General features: G+C 35.7%; 1 protein-coding gene, 1 long non-coding RNA gene and 1 other non-coding gene across 3 annotated transcripts; 1 reads left to right on the forward strand and 2 right to left on the reverse strand.

Moving 5' to 3' along the window:
• Positions 1–10147: 10147 nt before the first annotated feature.
• On the reverse strand, positions 10148–13795 carry LOC142170485 (uncharacterized). Its single transcript, XM_075232408.1, has 6 exons — positions 13471–13795; positions 12460–12846; positions 11314–11924; positions 10889–11164; positions 10276–10349; positions 10148–10178 (listed from the first exon to the last, which is right to left on the reverse strand). Exons 1-6 carry the CDS (start codon positions 13793–13795, stop codon positions 10148–10150), a joined length of 1704 nt encoding a protein of 567 aa, XP_075088509.1.
• A 1010-nt stretch (positions 13796–14805) lies between these two features.
• On the forward strand, positions 14806–17997 carry LOC107820610 (uncharacterized). The gene is made up of 2 exons (XR_001655958.2): positions 14806–16689; positions 16808–17997. It is a non-coding gene; the product is annotated as an uncharacterized LOC107820610 (long non-coding RNA).
• Positions 17998–22071: 4074 nt separating this feature from the next.
• On the reverse strand, positions 22072–22177 carry LOC142170829 (small nucleolar RNA R71). Its single transcript, XR_012700442.1, has one exon. It is a non-coding gene; the product is annotated as a small nucleolar RNA R71 (small nucleolar RNA).
• Between the last annotated feature and the right edge of the window lie 1747 nt (positions 22178–23924).

Below are 23924 nucleotides of genomic sequence, written 5' to 3' on the forward strand. Positions count from 1 at the left end.
TATATCAATAACTCCTGAAGAGCTAACTGTTTGTCTAGAAGACACATGATACAAGTGGTGTCTGATAAATATTAGATTGTGGATAATAAACGAAGGTTCTCGAAGAGCTTATATACAAATATGTCATTCATATTATATGATTATGACCAAATAATATGTTGTAGTAAACCTGAAGTTTACCAATACAAATGGCTATTATATTGAGACTACAAACGATTGAAAGATTGAAAATCTTCATATTTCCATGATCATAGGGGGTAAAATAATATGTATGTGAGAAGTTACCCGCCTTATTCTTTAATTTGTACTATATCATGTATCACAGTCAACCAGAAGTTTACTAATGCAAAAGTTTATGCCATAGTAAACCAGAAATTTACTAAGAGATAGCACATGCCATGATAAACTTGAAGATTTCATTTGCCATTTTTAAATGAGCTATTTGAGAATTCAGATAAGCATAAACTGAAGAACTAGAAGATTCTTCAAGAATTCTCTTGTGTTGCTTGTTCTCATAATAAATTGATTATACCAGCTAAAGTTGGGACTAAGACCCCTGATTTTGAAATATATAAAAGGTGAATATGGGCCCATTCACCTATTATGTGAACCACTTATAGATGCATATATGAGATGGTTACATGTGTAATTATTGTCAACCTACAGTTTGGCATTTGGAATTGCTTTTCTCGATTAAGAGCATAATTTTCAGATTATGAAATCAAGACAGTTCATCTCAATAATGCTGGTTTATATCCAAGCTAGTTTAGCATTGAATACCTCATATTAATGGCTAAACCATTGCTTATGAGAACAAAGCTTCATGTGCTGGTCTAAGATTTTCTAAATTGCATATAGCACCACTTGTATGCATCAGACCAACAATATATGAATAAGTCCTCCTCTCACAATTGGTTTAGGATCAGAAATCAAATATTTTTACTATCTTTTGATGTGTGGTATATGATTAATTTCTCTACCACAATACACAAAGATATGGTTCCCAAAGAAGATTGGGGATATATGTTAGTTTTTCTAAAATTTGGGGAATGTAATAAACAGTTGAAAAATATGCTACATGAATCAAATTATCATTAATATGATCCTCACTTAGAAGATAATTCAAGTCAAATGACAGAAGCATTTGTTGATCCAAAATTTAATACCATATTTTAGCTGCAAATGCTCCTATTAAAATTAAAGTCACTGAAGGATAGAGTTTACTGTACGCATGAAGCGTGGTAGACCAATCGGTTCCAAAGGTAACAATCCTTGAAAAAATAGTAGGAGCTAATGATTAAAATGATCATAATGAGGAGGAAATAAACTCTAGAATATGCCACAACATAACATTTCATGAAACTCCCGAAGAAGTTCAGGTACCTGAAAATAAAGAAAGTGATGAGATCTCAACAAGTTATGTCACTTAGGAACTGATACAATATGATCGTCGACGATATATTTGATACAATATAGTGCATAATATTGTAAAAGATTGTGAGGATCGAACCAGCAGTCCAGACACTTGAAGATGTCATACCATTTAGATACAAGTCATAACCTATATGACTTATTTGATTAAATCTATATGAAGATCCTTGAAGGATTTAAAATGTCTGAATCATATAATTCAAAGTCTTGAGAAATGTACTTGATCAAATTATAAAGATCTTTGTACGGTTTAAAGCAATCTGGGCGCGTGTGGTATAATCGCCTCAGTAAATATTTGCTGAAAGAAGATTACATAAATGATGTTATTTGTCCATGTATTTTATAAAGAAAATGTCATCAAAATTTGTTATACTTGCTGTTTATGTTGATGACATAAAATTTGTTGGAACTCCAGAAGAGCTCCAAAAGGCCATTGAATATTTTAAGAAAGAATTTGAGATGAAAGATCTTGGAAAAATAAAAAATTTGCCTTTGGTCTGCAAATTGAATATTTAGCAGATGAGATCTTTATCCATCAATTTGCCTATACAGAAAGGGTCTTTAAATGCTTTTTCATGGACAAAGCGCACCCATTAAGTACATCAATGGGTGTTCGATCACTTGAAGTGAATAAAGATCCGTTCCGACCTCCAGAAGAGGATGATGAACTCCTTGGTCCTGAAATACTCTATCTCAGTGTGATTGTTATGCATTTATAAGTGGTGCAGATCGTATTGGTTATGCAGATACAAGATTAGAATGCGGAGACTCAAATATTTGAAACAAGGTTTTCATCAGGGGGAGTAAAATATACGACGCACTCTTTTTTCCTTACTAAGGTTTTTTCCCACAGGGTTTTCTTTATAAGGTTTTTAATGAGGCACCTAGCAATGCGTATTACTAAATATGTATACTCTTTTTCCTTCACTAGGATTTTTTTCCCATGTGGTTTTTCCTAGTAAGGTTTTAATGAGACACATTATCTTTTAATGAATATCCAAGGGGGAGTGTTATAAATATATTATATTATGGATGTTCATTTAGTACTCCATTGTAAATAAGCTTCCTGAAGAAGTTTATCCATATGGGACTCCGTCGTAAATATGTTTATCTATTTAGTACTCTATTGGAAACAAGCATCCTGGAGAAGCTTATCACTTCAGTACCCGGTTATGGATAAACATTACGCCCGGTAGAAGATTATCCATACCGGGTATAATAAGTTTATCCTTTCGATACTCCGTTATGGATAAACATTACTCTCAGTAGAAGATTATCCATACCAGATACAATTAGCTTATTCTTTCAGTACTCCATTATGGATAAACATTACCCCCAGTATAAGATTATCTACACATGGTACAATGAGCTTATCCTTTCAGTACTCCGTTATGGATAAACATTACTCTCAGTAGAAGATTATCCATATCTGGTATAGTAGCAGCTTATAGTAGCAGCTTGCAGTAACAGCTTACACAACATCTTGCAGTAGTAGCTTACACAGCAGCTTGCAGTAACAGCTTACACAACAGCTTCCTTTCTTCTATAAATAGAAGAGATTTCAGTTCATTATGTACATGAATTTGAAATTCGAATAATAAATCCCTCTCTCTCTCTCTCTCTCTCTCTCTACTTGTCTTTGATTTCTTTACTTTAAAGTCTTTATTTTATAACATTTCTAAAGTTTATGAATTAATTTAAAAATAATACTTGTATAACAAATACTCAAACTGACTCTAATGTAAGATTAGCAGTCCGTTTGGCATAGTTGAATTTAAGCAGCTTATAAGCAATAAGCATTAGAAAAATATTTTTAAAGTATTGAAATTAATTTATAAATAAGCAGCTATGTGTTGGAATATAAGTGCTGAAACGAAAATAATTTGTTGATTTGTTTGGTAAAATTCATCACTTATTTTCCCTTTTATGATCTAATATTGGTTCACACTGCTGGTAGATGGTTTGGCCACTAGTGTGGAAAAAAGTGAAAATCTCACTTTATACCTATTAAGCCCAAACTATTTACCTTTTAATACCTATGCCCAAACTATTTACCCTGCCTACTCAATCGGCCCAATTTATTTACCCGGACCCCATATTTCACGCGGCCCAATCTACCCATCTCTCCTTATCTTCGATCTAGCCCACCTATTTCACCCGGCACAAGCTTCCCACGCTTTTCTTCGTTCTTTAACAGTTAACAAGTACACTAGAGTACAATTTCCAAATCTCCATAGCCAACCGATGAGAACGCAAAATTCACCCACATTCGAGTTTTTAATTTTTTTTCCGATTTCGTTCTATCTCTTCGTCTAGTACCTATTTTTGGGTGACATTTTTGCTTTGGGTGAAATTTTTGCTTCTGAAAGTACATTTTAGTGAAAGTGGGTTTTCAAAATCATAGGATTTTTGTGTTTTCCTTTGTACTTTTGTGAATCAATGTCTATGGGTTGTTGTTTTCTCTATGGGTCGGAAGCATTGTGCGCGTAGATGGTGGCGCCGTGGACAATATCATTCTTCAACACAAGTAGCTGCTGTATTCGTTGCCTCAACCATGTCTGTTCCTAGTTTTTCCTTATTTTCTGATTCTCAGTCTCTATTTAGTCGTAATCCTAGCAGTAGTCATGTTGAAAACACAACTGAAAATGTAGAATTAGAGGGTGGAAAAGGCAACAATATTAATGCTTCGCCAGTCGATGAAACTCCCTACCTGTCATTACCCGACAAAAATTCCGAACCAGTCATAGGAGGTGTTCCTGTGACTAATAAGGAAAAAGGTAAAGTTGTTGAGGATTCTGAGTTAGGGGGAAGCCGACGTGAATCCGTGCCTAAAACAGAGACTCAACCAGTAGATGTTGATTGTAGCGATGACTCTCAGTTAAAGAAGAAAAAAATTGGTATTGCACCCAAGAAGGTAATTTTCTTACAATTATGATCTTTGAGATTTTTAATGTATAGTACATTGTTATTTTTTGATTTCCTGTTATGCTTTTGTATTATATTATAGTTATAGTCAGTTGTGTTAATTTTAAGTGAATTCTATTTCTTCAAGTTCATTCTGTACATTTAAGAGAATTGTTGTAAATTTATTACGATTTCCATTTATCTATTTATTCCAGCTATCCGTTTCATCAATGTTCAGTGCGACGTAACAGTGTTTATAGCTGTCAAAATCCATCACTAGATGATTAACTAAGAGAAAATCAAGTACCAGCGAATTTTGAGTTTTCGGGTAAAGTTCATTTGAGTTGTTCTATGTGTATGTTTCTGTGATATTAGCAAAATTTAGGCCTATCATTCTGCTTAGAAGAAGTAAAAGATATCATTTTGTATACATTGTGTTTGAGCATGAAGGAATTGAGTGATCTTTTCTAGTATATTGTACAGACCAGTTAATTTCCAATAATGGGCTTGTTAATTTTGGATGGCCTATTTGTCTTTGCTATTAATTTCTCAATGTTTTTGAATCAATATAGACAGATTAAATTAATGTTCTGCTTGAGGTTTAAAAAGGGTCACTGATTCAGTAGTTATTGTAGTCAACCATATTTATTGAAGCCAGAGTTGCTCTGTGTGATTTCTGATTTTCAGCTTTGCATTAGATGGTTTTGTACATGATTTAGTATTTAGCCAGTTGACAGTGGTGGAGAGAAGCATGGAAGGAATGGGACCGTGTAAGTTAGGAGTGCAGAATGAGCTTTTCTTTATAGGTGGCATTGTGTGGATGGGGTCAATGGGCGAGAAGCGCTGGTACTGTAGCATAAATTCCTTGTCGAATATTAGCTATCTTGTAGTGCAATTTGATGTGAGTTTATGCTATTCTTTTACTTCCTTAGTAATCTCAAGAATATGCAAGATGAAAAGTATTTTGCTACTATCCTCTAAAATATGTATTTGATAGAATAGTTTCCGGATACTGTAGATTTAATAGCTAAGTTTCTTTTGGCTTTCCCTCCCTAGTAATATTGAATATGCATCTTCAAATGAAACAACTTAAAGTAAGTTTATGCATTGATGGTCACTTAGTATTGCTGCAAATTGTTCCCACACTATTTTCCTTTTGTTTCCTTATAAGTAAAATTTGTAGTTGCCGGAAATTAGTCAGTAGAATTGTATACCCTGCTGGTATAGTTATATGCCGTGTTGGTATCCTATGGTAGTTGTAATATTTTTAGTTGGTTTAGTTGCATTTTAAGTGAATTCTATTTCTGAAATTATTTTATATGAACATGTTTTGCAGTGTTGGGATTTCCTTGTGCCTATGGACTTAGATTATAAACCAAAGGTTGATTGGGATACCAACTGCCATGTTATTCATCAATTGAAAGTGAATTTATCAAAGAGGCAACTTCGAGTGTTTAAGAAAACATGCTTTGGCAATTTTTTGGATCTGCCACCAGTTATTGTGCAGATTCGGGTTATGCACCATTTGCTTATTAGAGAAGTACATCACGAGGTAAAAAATGAGATGCGGTTTGTAGTGAATGATTCTAGGTTGCGCTTTGGCTTGGGTGAATTTGCACTTGTTACTGGGTTGAAATGTAAGGGTGATACAAGTATAGAGAGCATAACAGAGAATAGGTTAATTTCAAAATATTTTGGGACTGCATCCGTGACATTTGCCCAACTAGCAGACTGTTTTAAGAAGAAGAAATGGGAAACAGATGATGATGCATTGAAGATAGCAGTTCTTTATTTTGTGAACAACTTCTTACTTTCTCAACTCAAAACAAAGGTTATTTCACGATCTTACATTGACTTGGTTGAGTGCGGTGATTTTAATAATTATCCCTGGGGTATAGATGTTTATAAAGCTACAATTGACTCGTGTTCCAACAAGTTTCAAGATAAGCCTTCTTTTTATAGACTCGGTGGCTTCCCGTTGGCTTTACAGACTTGGTTGTATGAATGCTGCCCAAGTTTGGATGGTCACTTTGCTGATCATCTTGGAAACAAACTTCCACGAATTTTGAATTAGGTAGTCATGGGTCAAATACCGAATGAGCGAGTTGCTTTACAAATGTGTAGCTTGCAACGCGAGCAGGTAATTTTCTCATAGTTTTATTGCCTCTCTTAATGTTTTGGTACAGTAGTTTAGTCACAGTTGTAGCAATATCCCAGTTCAGTGATATACTCTGTTGGTATATATGTATACTATATTGGTATCATGTATACTATAATCCAGTTCAGTGATATACTCTGTTGGTATACATGTATACTATATTGGTATCATATGGTAATAGGGATCTTTTATCTTTCCATACTTTATTATCATTTCTATTTCTAACTAGTGTGCTTAATAATTGCAGCTAAAGAACATCACCCCAACTGATGATGAGAAGCAACTATTTGATGTGCGTGGTCTAAACTTTGAAATTGAAGTTGAGTGCACTGACAGTCAGCCCGATAGCTTTCAGGTTTTTGGCACTCAATTACCAAAGACACAAAGTATGCATGAAAGTACTAGAGGTGATTCCCAACCTACCAATGCTGAGGTAATGAAGGAGTTACAAGCTTTGAAGCTTTTTGTAGAGACCAAGTTTGAGGAGGTGCTTGCAGCTATTGGTAGGCAGTCAATGAAACCAGAGGGAAATTCAGCGGTATTGATCTTTTATATAATATAATGCTATAGTATATTGTTCAAAGATGCAATATATGCTTATAGGATACTATTCCATTCTTTACTTTTAGTGCACATAGTATTCTTGTAATATACATAATACTAAAATTGTTAGTTTCTCATTTTCAGCATAAGCAACAGGATAATGATCCTGACTTTCGTGAGATGCATAATGATTATGACCAGTTTGAAAGTGGCCACATTGGGAATGATCCTGTAGTTCTTGGAGATCGCACGCCCAAAGCGCCTTCTAGTATGTAAATCACAGATTTGATTGATTTTTTTTACTGTTGTTTTTTGAAAATAGTACTCTTGCTTATACTTTTATATGTTTAGTATCTGGTTTTGGTGAGGTTGGTCAAGATGGAGGTGCCACTGGTGTCAATGTGAAGAACGTCACAACAAGTGATGGTGTAGTTAATGATGATTTTGGCTTACATTCTAACTTTAAACTGTCTGCATCTGCAATTGATCAAATCACCGCCATTACACAACAAGCAACATATAAGCAGTCATCTCATGATGTTAAAAAGTCGGGTCCTGCTCCGCTGCTATCAGGAATCCCTGTACATACACGAGCAGATGTTATTATTGAGTCTAATACTGCTCCACAGGGTACGATGTTGATGTTACTAATTCTGTAGTTAGTATGTAAATGATAGGTTCTTGATAGTTTTTAAATTTTTATTTAAGTAGTGATGCTGATAATGCTTTTATGTGTTCAACATGTCGGGTTGATGGTGTTGGTCAAGTGGATGTTGGTTGAAGTAATGTGAATTTGCCTTCTGGTAATGTCTTCTATATATAACTTTTCATTCTTTTTTTCTAAATTTCTTAACTTTGTATATTTATTTATTCACTAGCATTTCCTAATTTAAGCTCCATGTCGACACGAGGGTGATCTTCACTTGGATTCTGATTTTGAATATACTGATTCTCAACTTGATCTAATTGCTGCCATTACATAAGGAGGAAGACGTAATGTAAATCAATCTGGAAATGAACTGACAACTCATGCTATAAATAAGTCTAAACCTAATCAGTCGGTATCAAGAAGTATTGTCCAGATACAAACAGACGTTGAAACTACTCCTGCAGTTTTCGCACGGAGAAGGCGCCCCGCAGCTGTAAAACAGTCGTCGTATAGGAATGACTGGCAATCTGGTGTTAGTGCAGTTGGGGGATCCTCGAAGATTATCAAAGGAAGATTTCCATTTATAAATGACATTTCAGAGACTATTGATTTTAAGCTTACGACTACATTCTCAAACTTTGTTGAAGCAAACATGCAATTGGGAGAGTGCGTATTCGTTTCCATGTACTTTTGTTTTCATTTTTTCTTAATGTTTGTAGTTATATTTCTTATCCATATCTTCTTTTATACGAAATAGGGAAGTGTATATACCTGGTGATCAAAAGCTAGAGCCTTGTTTTGACTTTGAAGTTGAACAGATTGATGATAAGACATTTTTCCATACCTTAAACTATTCTGGTAGGCTTCTCTCTAGTTCGGTATGTGTACTGCTTTTTACTTTTGTTGTTGTAGTAGTTCATTCATATTGTTAATGGTAGTCATGTTTTCTTCCTCTCTTCTTTGCAGCACTTGAATATTATATTCTACTATCTTAGGAAGAAGGCGAAATATGAAATTAATATGCCAATCAAAGTCACAACTACAGATACTCTTTTTAATAATATCATTCAAAGGGTTTTCACAGAATTTGTAAAAGGTGGGAAACAAGATCATATTGATAGATCAGACGATATCATGGAGTATATGAAAGGATTTAAGATGCATTGCAACACTCCATGGCACCAGGTTGATCATGTCATTTTTCCAATTAATTTGGCAGAAATTTGGCATTGGATATTAGGGTGTGTGTCATTCCACAAGAGATGTTTTTACGTATATGACTCGCTACGTAGTCGAAAGCACAAAAAAGCTATTCAAAAAGTGGCAGAGTCTTATGCTGTGGTGATCCCCCTATTTCTAGTTAGTATTGAATTTTATAACCAAAGAAGTGACATTGTAGTAGAAAATGATCTGCACATGGGAAAGAAGTTGACTGATCCTTTTGAGATTGAACTGATTACAAATCTGCCAACACAGCAAAATTCGTAAGAATAGTTACTTTTTTTTACTTTGTTTTCCTCATTCATATTAATATTTTCACTTCTAATTAATTTTTATAGTCTATTCATTTGTTTTATTTCAGAGATTGTGGAGTATATGTTGCTTGCTTTGCTGAGTATATTATTGAAGATCTTCCAATCCCTGTTGCCAATTTTGATGTGGATGGTCTTCGAGCTAGGTTTGGTATACTGTTGTGGCACTATGGGAGGAACAAGCAGTTGCATGGCGAATCAAGTGAATATGAGGCTCCAGTAGCACCTAAAAAGACTCGTGGAAAGAAACACAAGAAGTAGTATAGGTCTCTTTTTGGTTTTAGTTAATCGTATCATGAAAACTTTGCAGGATTTTAATAGTTTTTGGTGAAGTATGGTATTATTAGTAGTAAATGACCTTCTGTTGATTGAAGACTGTAGGAAACTTGTGCCTTTATAAAATATTTCCAGCTACTAATGTTTCTTTTGTCATATTTAATTATTCTGGTTCATAATATGTGGTATAAATTTCTTCAAGTACATGGGGGTTATCAGTTTAGTTATGTCTCTTGATGCTGAAAATTTGCTGATTTTGTTTCTGATTTCAGCTTGTTTTATTAGGCTTTTCTTAGGCTTCTTCCATAAAGTTGTTGGTTTATTAGGATGCCGAGGTCCATTCTTTTGCCAGAGGGTAAGGTTTAATGGATTCTGCAAGTGAAAATTAGGGGCAGATGAAGCGAACACTTCCAACAACATACAAAGTAGTTGTGACAAAAGTTAAATGATCTGCTTTCAAATGTGATGATGGTCTAAGCTTTAATGTTCATCTGTAGTTTTAGCATAGATGGTGTATTAGTGTAGTAGAACTATATACAAATCAGGTATACTGATATACCATTTGGGTATCACGTTGTATTTGACTCACCTTTCTTCCTTCAGCAACTAGATGTAAGTACTGACATGAGTTCCAAAGCGTGCGCATTTTGGGTATCACATTGTATCTGGTGCACCATTTGTATTTCTGTGCATATTTTGTTTTAGCCATATTAGTGCAATACCACTATATACCAGCGAGGTATACAAATATAACATTTGGGTATCACTTTGTATTAATGTACCTGATGATGTACGATAACTGCATGTAAATGGCTTCCAATTTGTTATACTTCAATACCAACATGAGCTGCAAAGCCTGCCCATTTTGTTAACAAAGTATGTACAAATGTTACATTTGCAGCACCACTTCTATTTCTACACATATTTTGATACTAATAAGATATACAGATATACCAATAAGGTATACAGATATACCACTTGGGTATCACATATATATTTTAGCATCTTTTTCCTGCAGCAACTAGATGTAAATGCATCCCACTTTTATATACTAAAATAGAAAATAAATAGATTCTTATTGAAAATACAAGTAGCCATATAAATTTGTTGCCAAAAAGTAATTTCTCAAAGAATCATCATACCAAATATATGTCTAGTGCAAGAAATGCATTTTATTTTTTTGCAATTCAAATGCTATGATTCTACGATATATGAGTTCTATAAAAACATTGAAGCATTATATCAATCTCTCTTTGGAATATTTCGGCATGTTCTCTGGTTGTGTCCTTTTCTCCCGCATAGTGCACATGTAACTGTATTTCCTTCCCAGCCTCCTATGCCTCTCTTCATTTTAGGTCTTCCTGGTTTGATTTTTCCTTTTGGTGGCAGTACCACCTGCGAAGAGAGATCTTCTGGAATTTGCCACGTTGTTTCATCAGGCAATGGATTTACTGGTATCTCATATGTTTTCAGCAAGTAGTCTATGTTGTAGTAATCCGAGCAATACTTGTATGAATCCATATGGAATTTTTGTATAACTGCCATTGCATGTGGACATGGAATATCGTCTAGCTGAAACCTCCCACAAGTGCAGTTTCTTTCATGTAGGCGCACCACATTTCTTGTTTGGCCATCAATTACTAAATGTAAGAATTCAGTTGATGGCAACACCTAGTATAATTTTAATTAAGAAAAGTCATTAGCTATATGAAGTAATAGTATTTCTTAAATAACAATATTCAGTTGTTTAGTGAAATCACTAAGGTAAAAAAGTAAAAATACAGTACATGCAGTGTTTTTATGATTTTGAAAATGCATACCGTCATCGTCTGTGATAAGATAGTATTATCTGCCAATATTTTTTCATACTTTGCACCAATCTTCATAAATGATTCCACTGCATCCTTCCGATTGGTGTAATTCCATTTTTGAATCAATGTTGTCATAAAGTCAAGCAAATTCACAACTGGGAGGTCTCTTGCGTGCTTGTTTGCTGCATTTACTGATTCCGCAATATTCGATGTCATGGTCATGGTTCTATTTGCCTTGGAATGCGTCCGGGACCATTTATCATATCCAATATCCATCAGGTATGTTTTCACTCTACTATCAATAGCTTCTAACTTTGCCATATGCCTGTTGAATTCTTCAACAGTGTATGCTCTTGCTAACGCAAAATATATTTCTTTGATTTGTTTTTGGCTCTTCCTGAAGTTTGTCTTTATGTTGTTCCACAGATAGAACATACATGCACAATGAGGGACTTTTGGATAGACAATTGAAGTTGCTTTCCATATAGCATCATGCCTGTCTGATACAATGCACATTCCCTCTCTTTGTCCATAGGTTTCTCTGAACTGCACGAAGAACCATTCCCACGATGCATCATTTTCCGAATCAACAATTGCATATGCAAGGGGTAGAATTTGTCCTGTAAATCCAAAGAACAAAATATCAATTACAACACACTATATTAATTTAGCATTTCATATAGTAGTATAGTCATAGGTAGGTGCAGGTGTGTAGCAAAATAACTATATACTCTGTTGGTATACTTGTATACCATACTGGTATCATATAATATTTGCAAATATTTTTTGTTTTTTTAACTGAATGTAATTGGATTGTACACAAAATATTAATTTAGTATTTCATATAGTAGTATAGTCATAGGTACGTGCAGGTGTGTAGCAAAACAACTATATACTCTGTTGGTATACTTGTATACCATACTGGTATCATATAATATTTGAAAATATTTTTTGTTTCTTTAACTGAATGTAATTGGATTGTACACAAAATATTAATTTAGCATTTCATATAGTAGTATAGTTATAGGTACGCGCAGGTGTGTAGCAAAACAACTATATACTCTGTTGGTATACTTGTATACCATACTGGTATCATATAATATTTGAAAATGTTTTTTGTTTCTTTAACTGAATGTAATTGGATTGTATTCTTACCCTCTGCGTATTGCGTGGAATCCGTGAGTATGGTCCCTCTATATGTTAACTTTAAAAGACTTCCATCAACTACAATTGTTGGCCTACAATAGACCCATCCTTTAATCGATGCATATATAGCTATGAATGCATACAAGAAGCTCCCATCTCCTTCAGTGTGTAGTTGTGTCACTGATCCTGGGTTAGCGTACTCTAATATATAAAGATATGTTGGCATTTTCTTGTTTGATTCACTTGGTGACCGTCTCAATAATTGTATTGCTTTTTCTTTTGATCTCCATGCTTGCATGTAGCTTAAGTCCATACCATATGCTTTTTGGATGTCTCTCTGGATATCTGTTGGTGTATATATGATTTTCGGGTCAACAAGTTTATCTTGTACCACAACTGCAACAAAGCTGAGACAGCTTGCTTTTGTGAACAAAATCTCTTATCAGTTAAACAACTGTGGACAGAATTGAAATCCGTCACTTTGAAAAGATTTGATGCTCGCAGGCTTGATGCTTTAAGTCTCCAAGTGCATCTTTCATCCACACATTCAAGGATATACCTGTTTATAATACAAATACAGTTATGTATAATGTTTTATTGATGAAAAACACACACAAAAATCCGTACAATTATATACTCACATGGTATACTCTGTTGGTATACTTATATACTGTATCAATATCATATTTTGCTGATAAAAAATATAGACAAAGCAGCACAATTCTATACTCACATAGTATACTGATTTAGCATACATATATACTATATTGGTATTATGTTTTACTGATAATAACAAAGACAAACCAATACAGTTATATACTCGCATAGTATACTGATATAGCATACTTATATACTATACCAGTATCACTGATAAAAAACACAGACAAACCAATACAATTCCATACTCTCATAGTATACTGATTTAGCATACTTATATACTATATAGGTATCACATAGTTTTTTTACTTGAAAACATGCAGACGAACCTTCTTGGGCATGATTTATGAACCCGATATTGACATTTTTCTCTAACAGCATACTGTTTCATAACGAGAGCCAGCAAGTTCTTGTCTTCATAAATTTGTCCCTTTTCAACATTTTGATGAAATTGATCAGTTATGATGTTTGCATCATTAAGTTCTAAAATGGCGTCATCTCCTTCTTGCACATCAAACGTAGTAATCATATCAGTGCTTTCAAATTGTGCAATTTCTGATGAAATTGGAGCAACATCAAAACTGGAGGTGCTTGCAGCTATAGTGTTTTTAGCAAACGACACACACATGGGAAGTGTTGTCATCCCTGCACTTGATTTTTTCAATTCCATGTAAACACTAACACTCATATCGCTGCAAATTGTAATTGGTGGATATCTTTGAGCAATAACATACTGAATAACTATTGTTTTACTGTCCTTTTGCAGTTGCTTTGCAATTTCTCTGAGAAGTTGTTCAAATTTCCAAGAGGTCTTTATTAGAATTGCATCAACATGAAAATTTATGAAATTATTGTTATCATCTCATTCTCCACTATGCTGCAATAGAATTGGAATATTTTCCATGATTCTGAAGTTATAATCACTTTTATGTCTTGAATCTCAACAATGCAAATTTCAACAGTGTTCGAAATCATCAGTGTTCGAAATTTCAACAGTATATAGCTGCAACAGATTTTTCGAAATCAAACCTCTAGATCTCCGGATCTCCAAACCTAGATTAGAATTTTCAGCTAAAATTCAGAAGTTTAGCTCCGAAATCAAAATAAAAACAACAGCGAAATCAAAATCTGAAAACAACAGCGAAATCAAAATCTGAAAAGAAGATGCGAATCAACATCTTCGATCTATTTTTTCACACTTAGTGATCTTCAAATTAGGGAATATCGGTGGAAATCTCAATTTTGTGTGCTGATTTTCTGAAATTTTGAGCAGCTTTTGCGTTTTTATAGGTAGGTTATTAAGCGTGGGGTAGTTATTTTAATATTCCCGTTTATTTATTAAATGGGTAGGAGATTGTAATTATTTAGTGGGTAGAATTCTTTAATGAGTATGGCTGGATAAATAGTTTCACTTTTGTTCACTTTTGTAGGTACTCCTGTCTTTTCCCCAAAAAATTCCCTAAAAAATGAGTTAATGTATAAGGTCATTCAAGTTCCAAAGATTCATAAATTACCTTCGGCCTACATATTATACCGACCGATCTTTTTTAACGTGGCTCTTAGTGATTTTTGCAATGTCCTAGCATCGGATCCTAGTTCCAATTTCCAAATGAAATTGAAAGAGTAAAAGAAACTACAATCTTGGACCGATGTCATCTGTGAAGTCTCAATTACATGCCAGCCAAAGAAAATATTAATACATGCACGTTTGGCATGTCAACACCAAATGATGCTACGCCAACTTTTGTACTCACAAAATGAAAAGTAAGAAAGGAAAAATGTACATTAATATATTATGACTCTTTTTTCTTTTCCATCCGATATATGTTACCTAGACTAATTCAGATTCAGATCGAGTAAGGCCCATTAAAAGATGAAAGCTGTTGTGAACAAGGCTAACACAGTAATGATTTATGGGCCAAATTTGTTGAACAAGACTGATCCAGTTTGATTATCGGGGAGTTATATTTGGGATCCGGGGATATGCAGGGCATGGGAACTATTGAGAGAAATGTCTAAATCCTCTCCTCCCAATTATGAGTCTAGCTTCTCATCCCCTTCTTTGGTTCTGTTCTATCTTACTTAGCTTCTGCACTTTTGTATTTTCATTACTGTTGCTCTAATTTGTTGAGTTGTAATCGTTAGATATTATCATCAATATAATTTGTATTTTGGAGTTGTTACATTGGTGCTTTCATCCGGAGGTCTTCAATGGAGGACCAAATAATTCGAACTATCGATGATTCAATTAATGTCATGAAGTATTCATGGTCTAAGGATTTGGCTGAAATTCGTTCACTGTTACAGGAGTTGCTTGGAAATAAGCCCACTCCGGTGGAATTCCGACGATTCTGTGGCGAGAATCCAGAGTTCTGGATTTCTCTGGCTTAACGATACTTTGCATTCTATGGAATTTCAGAAAACAACATGTTACTTCTCGCCTCGTCCTATCTCGATGGAGAAGCTTTAGATTGGTACCGATGGCTCTTTCAGAACAAGCAGCTGGTGGATTGGGAACATTTTATTGCGAAGGTGCGAATTCGATTCCGTCGAAAGGGACTAGAATCAGTCGAAGGACGATTGGCGAAGCTCCGACAAACAACTACTGTGTCTGAGTACCAGAGTCGTTTTGAGGCTATTTTATTAGGCTTTGGCGAGTCAGAGCAATCCGAATACAGAGGCAAAACGGAAGCGTGCAAGGTGTTCGATGAAATGTTTGAAAAGGAGATCGATCGTAAGCATAGATGAATGTTGGCAATACCAATGACCAAGTATTCAACATTAGTTCTCTTTCAAACGTAACTACCTTACTCCCTATAACACCAATTGAGTTTGCCTTCAAGGATGGAAAGTCCGAGGAAGAGAGCGATGTGAAAGTGCTAGTCGAAGGCTCAGTGCCTGCGGTTCAACCGCAGCTGACTGCTACTAGCCTAATCAAGGAAGCTGCAAATATTGAACAGAAATTGGTTCCAGAGCATTTTTGCCCAATCTTACAGCATCTCGCTCACAGGACGGAAACAGAACATCTTGAGAAAATCATGTGAAAACATTTGGAGTATATTATCAAGTGTCGAGTTCCAAGTCTTCAATCTCTTATCAACCAAACTATGACTGAGCTGGAAATTGAGTTGAACCCTCATAGAAATCACATTATCACGGCACCAGAGATAAATTCCAAGACCTTAACTCTAAGATCCTATTCAGAGTATGTGGTTTCTAACTCTATGACTCACGTTGTGGGATCCGGGATGGCAATGGTGTATGTATTTCTCCATTTTTTTGTCTGATTTTGCATTGGTAGTTGCTACATCTTCAATTTTTAATCTCTTTGATAATTACTTAGAAAAGAATAACCTGAATAAAAAAAGAAAGAAGATGGAACTGTTTGTGTTCTCTTATCAGTGCATGAGTTTGACATATGAAGATGGGTGCCATGTCTTGCTTGATGCCTATGCATTGGAGCCTAAAGACATAGAGACTAGGGACATGCTACTGAAGGCATTTAAAAGTGACGGTGATACTTCTCAAGTTGAAGCTTCAACGCTTTCTTGTTTTAGCTTGCACTCACCAGAACATGACTTGGTATTGGTTCCAGTTGAACCTTTTTGGTCTTATTTCATAATTGTAGGTAGTCACACCTTATCCAGTGGGCTGTATGTTATCTATGACTCCATTGCATCCACATGTCCTTCAATTGCAGGGGAAGAATATATACTAGTCTTGGATGAATATTTGGACGTTAAACATAAAGCTTCGGTGGAGAACTTCATATGGTCAATAGTTTCACAACATGACTTTAGTACTGCCCTTGATTGTGAAACTGAGATTTGCTACAGGTGCTTGTTGGAATGAATCATATTGCACCACTTCATGCTGTTATTGGGTTCCAAAACTATGCGCAATTTGACGAGATTCAAACTAGTGTTCGTGGTCCTGTGTAAATAGTAGAAAGAAATGGTGATGAACATTTAGTTAAATTCGTGTATGCCAACAACTGGTCCTCCAAGATTTGTTTACGTGGACTTGTTGGAAGAAAAAATTGGTATACTTATATTGTCACTATAGGTGATGGTGGGGTGTTACAATATTTTGAATCTGTGGTGGTGGCAGATATTGGAGCAATATTCTCGTCAATAGAAATTATTTGTATGTTGCAGGTTCTTTATCAAGATAGGGCTCTTTTTCAATATACCCTTACAACTATTGTTATGCTCATTAGTACACTGGTCTTTGGCTTCTTGACAAAATCACTTGTTAGCCATCTACTTTCTTATCATGGCAGTACTAAGAGTATAGACAGAGAACCAAGCATCTCAAAAGATAGGCCTTTGCTTGTAATTGCAGAATCTGCAACAATCACAATGGATATTTGGTCGTGTTGTTTGAAAGACTTGTATATGCACTCCATTCTTACTGGAGGCTCAATGCTCGCTTACATCGGGCCAATATTTGGTGGGGGACATGTTGCTAGCAGTGTTCCTAACTCGAACCTTGAGGACAAGGTTCTTTTTGAGGAGGTAGTATTGTTGTGAACAAGGCTAACACAATAAGGACTTATGGGCCAAATTTGTTAAACAAGACTGATCCAGTTAGGACTATTGGGCCAGGACCTAATTTAAGAGAAAGCCCAAGGATTAAACCTCTGTTTTAAAAGACAGAATTGGGACTCGTCCGGGACTCGCCCCGGGGCGGAGCACTCGTAAAACGCCCCTGGGCTTATGTGTGAGGCTTAGTTCCGCGAGACTTACGCATCGGCCATCGGGGCTTACGCCCCGGACACGCCCAACGCCCAGCGTACTGGGCTCGCCTAATAGAACTTTATGCAAGTGTATGTAATTAACCTTGTAAATCCTCAAATTTTCTTAATAAATCGTTGACTATTCAAAATTACTTTTTTCTTATTCATAAATCATTAAGTTGAGAGTATTTTATGTCATAATTAAAATAAAAATTATTACACACTATCCACTAAGACTGCTATGATAGTTAATTTTAAATAAATCCTTCATTTTAAAAAGTATTTACTTATTAACTTTTGTTTCGTCTTTACTATATAATATGGTCCATAATTTTTTTATAATTATTTTTATCATGTTTACGAGATACAATACTTGTTAATTTAATAGCTCAGTATTAGCTAGTAACTATTTACAAATAATTAGTTATCATGGTATTATATAGTGACTTATGTGTCACTTTATTAACTTATTGAAACTTAAAAATAATTGATGCTAGAGAATCATATTTAAATTGTGAATTATGTTTTTATATAAATTCTCTTTCAAATAGAAAGCATATTAAATAAAAGGAGTATTTTAAGAAAAATATAAAATTATAATATCGTCCTTAAGAGATACATATAGGATTTCGTACCGAATACATTACTTTTGATGTTTTAGTTGTAACGACGTTGTAGCTAATTTGCATATTATGATATATGTCATACTTTTCGCATTATTCATAGTTGAATTATAATTTATAAATATTTTAAATAGATTATTGTTATAATTTTGTGATTTTAAATTTTTATAATTATTTTTTATTTTATACTTTCTGAAAATTCTTGAAATTAGTAAAATTTAAAGATCCGTGGGACTTACGCCCCATGTCTCAGGGCTTACGCCTCGCCTTGTCAGAGGTAAAACGCCTCGCCTCGCGCCCCCGCCTTTTAAAACATTGGATTAAACAACCGAATAGATTACCGGGGAGTTATATTTGGGATCCAGGGGGATATGCAGGGCATGCGAACTGTTGAGAGAAATGTCTGAATCCTCTCCTCCCAATTTTGAGTCTAGCTTCTCATCCCCTTCTTTGGTTCTGTTCTATCTTACTTAGCTTCTGCACTTTTGTATTTCCATTACTGTTGCTCTATTTTGTTGAGTTGTAATCGTTAGATATTATCATCAATATAATTTGTATTTTGGAGTTATTACATAAGTGCTCTATTAGGATATTTTTCATTCTCAAGATTTAAATCCAAGATAGGAATATGTGTTAACATGGAGGGATCTTATTCATCCCGCCAAGATCATTGGTAGGTTTCCCCTTTCAGAATTACGTATGTAGTGTGTTTTACCGGAAAAGTAAAGAAAACAGAAAAAGACTAGTTAGTACCTTGCTTGCTGTACATTAAAAGGTCAATATTGTCAAATAGGATATAATCTCTCAATAGCTACTTGAAGAACCAACAAAAAGTTAGAAAAGTTCAACAGAGTTTTTTTTAATCGATTGAAATTGAGAATAGCGACTAACAATTTTTTTTTTATCGATTCAAATCAAGCATAGCAACTAACATAACGTTTGATACTGACTTTCGTTTTGATAACTACATATTCAATGGAAGCTTTAAGGGCTTCGTCTTGATGTCATCACTAACCTCAGTCAAAACACATGTACTTATTATTTGATGAAATAAAATTATACCACTTCTTCCAATAATCACTTGCCTATTTTCTTGAATCGAAGTTGGAAGAGTAAATAGGATTTTCTTTTCTTTGTAAGATAAATACTAGATAATCACCATTGTTCACAGAGGTGGACCCACGATTTTAACGCAATCGTAACATCAGTATTCTGCTTCAGTATTCCCTAAAGGCTTTAGTATTCAGGGTGTCAAGTTATTTAAATTAACCATTTTCAAGATATACGTATATACATATAAAAGAGTCTGCTGAAGTTTATAGGGTCCGGTAACCCCTCAATGTTATACACAAGTCTGCCTCTGATTGTACATATATATAACTGCACGGAGTAGCAGTTCTTTTTCTTTTTTCTCTTTAATATAAGTAAAGAAAAAATATAACAATATAAAACTAGTGGATATACTAGATTAAATTTATTTCGTAAATACAATATAGTGATACTATATTGATAATAGGCTAGATTCATGTAGTTTGACGACTATTTATGCCCCAACTTGACTACGCTTCACTATTCTAGGAAGGTTAAATGACAATAAAATGGCTCTAATTGTGAATTTTATGTTTTGCAGCAGCAAGTCATGCTTATGAGGACTTAGGACAATGTTTGGAGCTAAATTAAAGCAAGGAAAGCCTCTCGGAGTTGAGTACGTATGAAAGAAGAAAGAAAAGAAGAGATAAATAGCTGATCCACTCTAGCGTGAGCCAAGCACGGCCACGCTAGAGCAGAAAAAACGAGGCAGAGTTGAAGTCGATTAGCGCGGCCCAAGCGCGGTCACGAGCATGGCCGCGCTAGTCCAGGAAGCAGCGACAGTGTAGAATGCCATTTGCGCGGCCCATGTGCGGTTCAAGCGCGGCCGCACTAGTCACTCCGAAACGCAAAAATTTTAGGGGTAAACTTAGAAGTTTGGGGGCAATTCCACTTAACCTATAAGAGTTCCAGCTCGCCCAAAAAGAGGATATCAAGGTTTTTATAGTTTTGTTGAAGGCAAGAAGAGGCAACATGCAAGGAGGATAATTCGGCATTGAATTCTACCTCTATTTCTTTTGTTTTTATCATTCATGATGAATTTTGTTGTTATTATGAACACGATTATGAGCAGCTAATTATTTAGTCTAAGGTTTTGATGGAACATGTTGAGGGATGAACTTCTTGTTGTGTCAATATAATTTGCCCAGTTTATTCTCTATTTATTCAACTACATTCTTGTGTAGTTAATTGATAGGATCATCAATTAGCTGTGCCTATTTAATATGTATTACTCAGAAGAGAGTGCATATTTAGGTAGTTGTTGAACAACACCACTCTCAAAGTATATGAGGAATCAATAACCGAGGGTTTAAAGGTGAGATTAGGGATAACGAAACCTTGGGTGCAATCTAAGTGAGCTGTAATAAAAACCAGCTAGCGTAACTCGGGAGAGTACGTCTAGTAAATTGTCGTAATTACTCGGGAGAGAGTTACGGTAGTAAGAGTGCTCATGATCGATAGAGAAGATTAGGCAAATCTATACGAAACATTACAGGAAGGGATTCCATCAATTGGGGAAATCACAACCTTAGATCCTTCTCTTATTTATTTACAACTCAGTCATAGTTAGCTTTTAGTTTACTTAATTTTATTCAGTTATAGTTAGTATAAATATCACCAAATGTTATTCAAAATATCTGGGAAGTTGATTATGGAAAATTCAGTGAATCTGACAAAAGTAGTTGGTAGGTTAGTTCCCTGTGGGATTCGACTCTGAGCTAAATACCCAGATTATATTTGTAATGACTGCTTGTCCTTTTTATAAGGCATAGTTGGGCGTGATCAAATTTTGGTGTCGTTGTTGGGGAATTAACGGTGTTATCAATTATAGTTGAAAGAAATACAAAAATTCTTAGTGTAGTCAGTTTTCTTTATTTTCAATCCATACATTGAAATTTTAACGTTTGCTAACTTGGTTATACAGGTGCATGCCTAGAAACTCATCGAGAACTAGTGAGGTGTTAGAAGCATTATCAGATCCCGAGAAAGTTTTCAAGGCCTTGAATTGGGCCAACTGGAAAAACAAACAACAACAATCAACTGAACAACCTGAACCAGACATGGGAGAGCTGGTAAACAACAAAAATAATAACGGGGATAACGTGGTAGACCCAACTGCGTAGGTAGTAGAGCCTCTTGTGCCAGAGGCTACTCTATATGACTGGGCGCAACCCACAACAGAGAATTTGGCCACAACGATAGTAGTCCCGCAGATACAGGCTTAATCTTTTCAAATCACAAACAACATGCTGCACTTGTTGTAAAACAAGGGACTATTTTTGGGATCATACATTGAAGATCCTCAACAACACTTGAAGAATTTCCTGTCAATCTGCAAAACTCAAAGACAACCCAACGTAACTCAGGAAGCAATAAAGCTGTTGTTGTTTCCATTCTCAGTGACAGGAGCATCCCAGACTTGGCTAAATTCACTCCTTATTAATTCCATCATGACTTGGGAGGAGTTAGTCAAGCAATTTGTGAATAAGTTTCATCCACTCAATAAGACTGCTCAGCAAATTGATGAAATTTTGAGCTTCAGACAGAAACCAATAGAAACATTGCAAGAAACATGGGAACGATTCAAGGGGATGTTGGTTATATGTCCGCACCACGGTATTCCAGAGAAGATGAGTCTGACATATAGCGTGAAGGCTAATGTTAATGCTTCAGCTGGTGGAGCATTCTTGAGCAAATCATGGAGAGAAAGCCAGATCCTGCTTGACAAGATGGCACAAAATTCGGGGTGGACAACCAGGAATGCACCTATCACTCCAGTAGTTCACTCAGTGGCCTTAGATCCAGCCAACACTCTTGCTGAAAATATGGCCACCTTAATGACACAAATGAGCATACTCATCAAAAAGGTGGAAGAGTCAGGGCACAAGCAGCAGGTGCACATTATAGATACAACCAATGGGGGCTTATGCATATTTTGCATTAGTAAGCAAATTGGTAGCCAGTGAAATGCGGAAAGTGATCATCATCATTACCTTGAGAACATGAATTATGTGTCTAATTATGGGGGCCAGAGACAAGGTGGTCAGAATTGGGGCCAACAAAATCAGTCATACAGACCGGTCCAGCCACAACACAATAATGGAAATATGGGAGCCATGCGACCTCACGATAATATGGTGCCCTACCAAAGGCCACAAGGGTACAACAACCAAAATCTGTAGCAGGGTTATCACCCTCTTCAACAGCAACATGGTGGGAGACAGGAAAATGGGTTTGTTAGACTCGAGGCAATGATGCAGCAGGTTATTGGGTCAAATGCGAAAATGAGTAAAAGAGTAGATGCACACGAGTCAGCCATAAAGAATATTGAAGTGCAAATGGGCCAGATCTCGATCTCTTTGAATAATCGTCCTCATGGGACATTGCCTGCAGATACTCAGGTAAATCCAAAAGCTCAAGGCCCAAAGCAGCTGATGACAGTGAGTCTACGTAATGGCAGAGACCTAGACTTAGAGAAAAAGAGGGCTCGAGAAAGCAGACAGACTGAGACACTTGTACCAATTCCCATTGAGCTAGATGATTTAACAAAACTGACTGAGCTGATAGTACAGCCTGCCCAGGAAGAAACCAACACACAGATTGAGGCTGAGAAAGAAGCTGAGACAGCCCAGGAACCGGTAGTTGAGGTGGTTTCTAACAAAGAAAAAACCCAAATCACTGGGAAGAAGAGACCTCCAACACCATTCCCACAGAGGCTGACCAAATACCAGAAAGATGAACAGTACAAGAAATTCTTGGAGATGTTAAAACAAATTTAGGTAAATATTCCATTGATTGATGCTTTGAAGGAGATGCCTGGTTATGCAAAAATAATGAAGGACTTGATGCCCCGAAAATTTGACTTCCAAGACTTGGCCACAGTGACTCTAACCCAGACCTGCAGTATTGTGGTCACTAGACCAGTTGCTGAAAGGTTGTCTGATCTAGGGAGTTTCACAATTCCCTGCACCATTGGTAACTTTGCATTTGCCAAGGCACTCTGTGATTTGGGGGATAGCATAAATCTTATGCCCATGGTGATCTATAAGAGGTTGGGATTGGAAGAGCTAGACCCACGTCTATGTTGTTGCAGCTGGCTGACAGAACTGTGAAAAGATCCTCAGGTATTTTGGATGATGTGTTGATACAGGTAGGGAAATTTGTGTTCCCTGCAGATTTTGTGATTTTGGATTGTAGAGTGGATGAAGAAATTTCCATAATTTTGGGAAGGCCATTCTTGGCCATAGGGCGAGCCCTCATTGATTGTGAAACTGGGGAGCTCAAGATGAGGTTGAACGATAAGGAGATAACATTCAACATGCAGAAATCTATGAGGCAACCAAGTGAATTCGCCAAATATTCTTTTA

Source organism: Nicotiana tabacum, chromosome 16, assembly GCF_000715075.1.
Source record: "Nicotiana tabacum cultivar K326 chromosome 16, ASM71507v2, whole genome shotgun sequence".
Classification (NCBI taxonomy): domain Eukaryota; kingdom Viridiplantae; phylum Streptophyta; class Magnoliopsida; order Solanales; family Solanaceae; genus Nicotiana; species Nicotiana tabacum.

Bases quoted from the DNA above. Each gene is read 5' to 3' on its own strand.
- LOC142170485 (XM_075232408.1), bottom strand. From the start codon at position 13,795: ATGAGTGTTAGTGTTTACATGGAATTGAAAAAATCAAGTGCAGGGATG. The intron at 12,847-13,470 runs GTCAATATCGGG...GCTTTGTTGCAG, and splicing joins GTATGCTGTTAGAGAAAAAT to TTGTGGTACAAGATAAACTT. The intron at 11,925-12,459 runs GTAAGAATACAA...TTGGATTTACAG, and splicing joins TTCCACGCAATACGCAGAGG to GACAAATTCTACCCCTTGCA.